The sequence below is a fragment of the Nicotiana attenuata genome, chromosome 4, assembly GCF_001879085.1.
Source record: "Nicotiana attenuata strain UT chromosome 4, NIATTr2, whole genome shotgun sequence".
In the NCBI taxonomy this organism is placed as follows: Eukaryota; Viridiplantae; Streptophyta; class Magnoliopsida; order Solanales; family Solanaceae; genus Nicotiana; species Nicotiana attenuata.
In genome coordinates this window covers 8,204,051-8,208,324 of record NC_031992.1, presented here as the reverse complement: position 1 = coordinate 8,208,324, position 4,274 = coordinate 8,204,051, and the positions used below count along the sequence as shown (strand labels likewise).

At 38.6% G+C, this 4,274-nt stretch overlaps 1 protein-coding gene across 1 annotated transcript; it reads right to left on the bottom strand.

The window, feature by feature from the left end:
- Positions 2,668–4,063, bottom strand: LOC109224932 (dof zinc finger protein DOF3.4-like). The gene has a single exon (XM_019389506.1). It carries the CDS (start codon positions 3,825–3,827, stop codon positions 3,132–3,134), a length of 696 nt encoding a protein of 231 aa, XP_019245051.1. The 5' UTR covers positions 3,828–4,063; the 3' UTR covers positions 2,668–3,131.

The following is a 4,274-nucleotide window of genomic DNA, read 5'->3' as shown; positions in this document are numbered from 1 at the left end:
TTAAAGCTCAAGGGTATGAAGTTCAAATTAATGGAAAATAGAATTAGCCGTGATGATGTATTTTTTTTTATACCGTTGGAGTGTTGGTGGCATACATTTGATCCCTTACTTTAGTTTCGTTGCATGTGCTTGTTGACACAATTTTTATGTTATAAACGGTGTTCGTCTTATTTTAGCTTCTTTTGGTCCATATTAGTTAGGTGTGTTTATAGCGATATACTTTCCGTAGAATCCCGCAAATTTTCTTATTGGTGTAATCGATAACCGAATCGATAAGCCCCAAAAATCGATAAATCAAAATCGAAAAAATCGAAACCTTATTGAAACGATAACGATAAGCATATGTACAAATCGATAATCGATAAGTAATTATCGATAAGGGTCAAAATCAAATCGATAAATCGAATACACACCCCTGTTTTTATCCATATTTGACCCGTTTTTAAAAAGTTCATTATCCAACACATTTTTAGTGGACGCCACACCAGCTTGTGAGCGTTACTATGTTAAAACACAAAATCAGAAAAAACAAAACTGTTAGAAGAATTAAAGAAATCTGGAAAAATAGTAGAGAATCAGAAATATTCCGAGTCCACAAGTTTCTTGTGTGTCCTTAAGGAATTTTAACCCCCTCACAAGTTGCCAAGGTAATGGATTAAATCCTCCCAGGATAAAACGGAATAAACCTTCCTGCAACAATGGCAATCCTGCAGGATCCCAACGAACTCAAAGAACGGAGCAAAATCACACTTACGGATTGGAGAGAGATTGACTGCGAATTAGGATGCAGTATATTCAAAAAGAAAGAAGTTCTGGAGTATTTTTTCGTGTGTAGAAAATGGAGTCTTGCCTCAGAATTTATAGGCAATTATCAGAAGAGGTGTCTGGAAAAGGTGCCTTTTCAGAAGAATACGCTGCCGGTTCTACCGCGTTTACGGCAGAACCGCGGTCAGAGAGGCTCTCTGAATCTTCCTGCCGCGGTTCTACCGCGGTTACGGCAGAACCGCGGCTAGAGAGTCCCTCTGAATCTTCAGCAGGGTTCTGGCGTATTTTCAGCAGTGATTTGGCATTTAATTAATTAAATAAATTTTGTCCAAAAATAATCTTATCGATCGATCATTTGACAAATCCGAATCCGAATCCGAATCCGAAGTCGAGCCGAGCGAGCGACGACGACGGCGCGAGGGTTCATTCTCTTCAACTCCTTTTAAGAGCTTTAAGAAGTGATTCTATATATAAGCACACAAATGTGATTGTCCCTCACCAATGAGGGACAAAGGGCAAGACAAAAGTTCACTTCTTCAAATTTTCATTTTTCCCTCCATTTTATTTCCCTCCATTTCCAATTCACACTTCTTCTACTTTAAAGCCCAATGGCTTAAAGTCCCTCCATTTTCAATTCACACTTCGTGACTTTCTATTCATTTGTCGGAAATTAAAGTCTAAGTAACTTTATACTCGTTTTGGAGATTAAAATCTTTGTGATTTTCTACTCCAATTTATTATTCGGTTTGAAGATTAAAAACTTCACCGTTTATTAAATTTGATTGTGTCACATATTATTCGGTTTGAAGATTAAAAATTTCACCGTTTATTAGATATAGTTGTATCAGATGTTACTCGGTTTGAAGATTAAAAACTTCACCATTTATTTTTTTTACTCGGCAATAACTATTCTGCAATACTGGCAATCGAATACAGAATTGCAGCAAACTCAACAGACGGAGCAAATCACACTTGACACTTATATTTATTTGAAAATAATGCAACAATATAGGAAATAGGAGAGAAATTTTCAGATTTTTTTTTCATGTCTTAAAAATGAGGCCAAGCCTCTAAATTTATAGACAAAGGAAGGGTGATATGGAGAGGTGCAATCCAAAAGGTGCCTCTTCCATTTCCCATTCATACCCTTTAAAGAAAAAAACGCAACAAATATGAGTGGTTAACTGTTTTCTTTTAACCATTTTGTCATCCCTACGCACGAATCATAAATGGTCAGTTTCCAACTCCTAATAAATTCAACACAATAGACACGATATCAGACCAGGAGGTCACGGGTTCGAAGCCGTGGAAATAGTCTCATGCAAAAATGCAAGGTAAGACTGCGTACGATAGGCCCTTATGGTCCGGCCCTTCTCCGAACCCTGTTTATAGTGGAAGCTTAGTGCAAGGGGCTGCCCTCTTTTTCAGACACGATATCGGACCTCACTCGTCTCCATGCTAGAGTAATAAATGAGTCAAGTTATAATGAATATCAGTAATATGCATCCGGCAATCTATGAAGACTTTACACTTTTAATTTATAAATCAGGATTCTATGAAATAGTATACCTAATTCCGTCACTGACGTGAAAAATAATAAATAAAAGGTTATATGCACGAGCAAACGATGAATACAAGACAGGACATGTACATATTCTTCTTGCACAGAAGATAATGTCATGTAATCAGGAGTGCTCAAGACAATTGTTTGACAGTGGTCGAAGGAAGGGGCAGGCCCCTCCCTATAAAACTGGAAACAAAGAGGCTTTTCGAGATTCTCGGACCCTAACCAGTAACCAGGCCCCCTTTTCTCCCTAGTAAACCACAATTGTTTAGATGATAAGATCAAATTATTTCAGGTTATAATAAAAGCAAAATGGAGGACCCCCATAAAAGCCAATGGGAAGAAAAGAAAGAAAAGTAAAATCCCCAAAAGTACTGCACCTTTTACAACAACAGAAACCATGGAAGAAAGAAACTAGAAAAAAGCATAGGAAACAACAAAAATAATATGGACAGTAAATATTCATGAAAACAACAAAGAAAATATATTTTTGATCAGTTCATGAAGTTGGACCTATTTCTGTTAAAAAAGGAAGACCCCCAAAATAAATTTACACAAAAACCCTACAAAAATCCAAAAACACTAATTCTCCAAGCAAAATAGCTTTGCCAACAAGCTTTTCCATTCCTTTGTAAATCATTCTCATATTACTACAGCCAAACCAATCCATGCACCCAAAAACTTGCAAAAAGACAGACCATTTAAGTTTTAAAAAGAGAAACAAAAGCAAAAGAGAACAAAAACCTCCTTTTTTCGATTTCTTCCATGAAACTATTAAAGTATAATATTTCTACTCAGTACTTCATTTAAGACTGGTCCCTGGTGCAGAAATAGCAAGATCAGGCCAATTACCAAAACAATCATCATCACCTATTCCTCCGCCGCCGCCACCTTCAATTTCACCACTACTCAGCTGCCACTTCATATTCTCACCACCGTCTCCGCCGCCGCCATTCCCTCCGCCGACCTGCTCCATGGGCCAATCAAGATTCCCAAGCCCAAACCCGCCTAGCCCAAGCCCAAATCCACCTAATGGCACAAACCCACCACCCACTGGACCTGTCAACAACGAAGTAAACGTCCCATTAGTTGCCCCTCCAGCTTCTTGCACTGACTCGTTGAGGTTCACTTCACAACCCATGAATGAAACTGAACCCGACCCGGATGCTTGACCCGACCCGACCATTGTGATAGGGGTGGCATTTACCGATTCTTGAGGTGTAACGGAGGTGGTATTGCGAGGGCGTTTGTGGGAGGAGTTCTTCCGTGTGCCACCACCTACGGGGATGTTACGTAAGGTGCCTCCACGTGTCCAATAACGGCGACAGGACTTACAAAAGTGACGAGGTTGAGAAAGATTATAGTTGTTGTAGTAGCAGAACTTTGTGTTCGTAGAATCACAGCGTGGACATGGCAAGTTCTCCGGTTCCGATGGTCGTGTTCCGTTTGCCGGCGCCGGCAGTCTTGCCTGACGTCTGTCGCCAACTTCTGAAGACATTTTTTCTGAGCTGTTTCTTGTATGGCCTTTTTGTTGGGGTTTCAGGTGAATAAAGAGTGGGTTCTTTTAAGGAACTGAGTACTTTGAAAGAAGACAGAGATTTGATTTTTGAGAGGGAGAGCTAAAAGAGTAAAGAGAGAAAAGAGAAATCTTTGTTTTGGCGTGAAATAGTGGTATTCTTATATACGGATGGTTAGCTTTTTGGAATTACACAACACATATCTCCTTTGTGTTTTTTTGTTGTAATAACATTCTTAGTACCTTTATAAATAGAACTCTATCAAAATTAAATACTCCCTCCCTTTTAATTTAGATAATATCGTTTCACTTAGACACAAAATTTGTATTATACTAAAAGGAGGGTAGTATACATTGTGATTACGCCAAGAGGTAAGTTAGAATGAAGCTACTTGGCAATTTTAGGACAACATTAATTATTAGAAATTA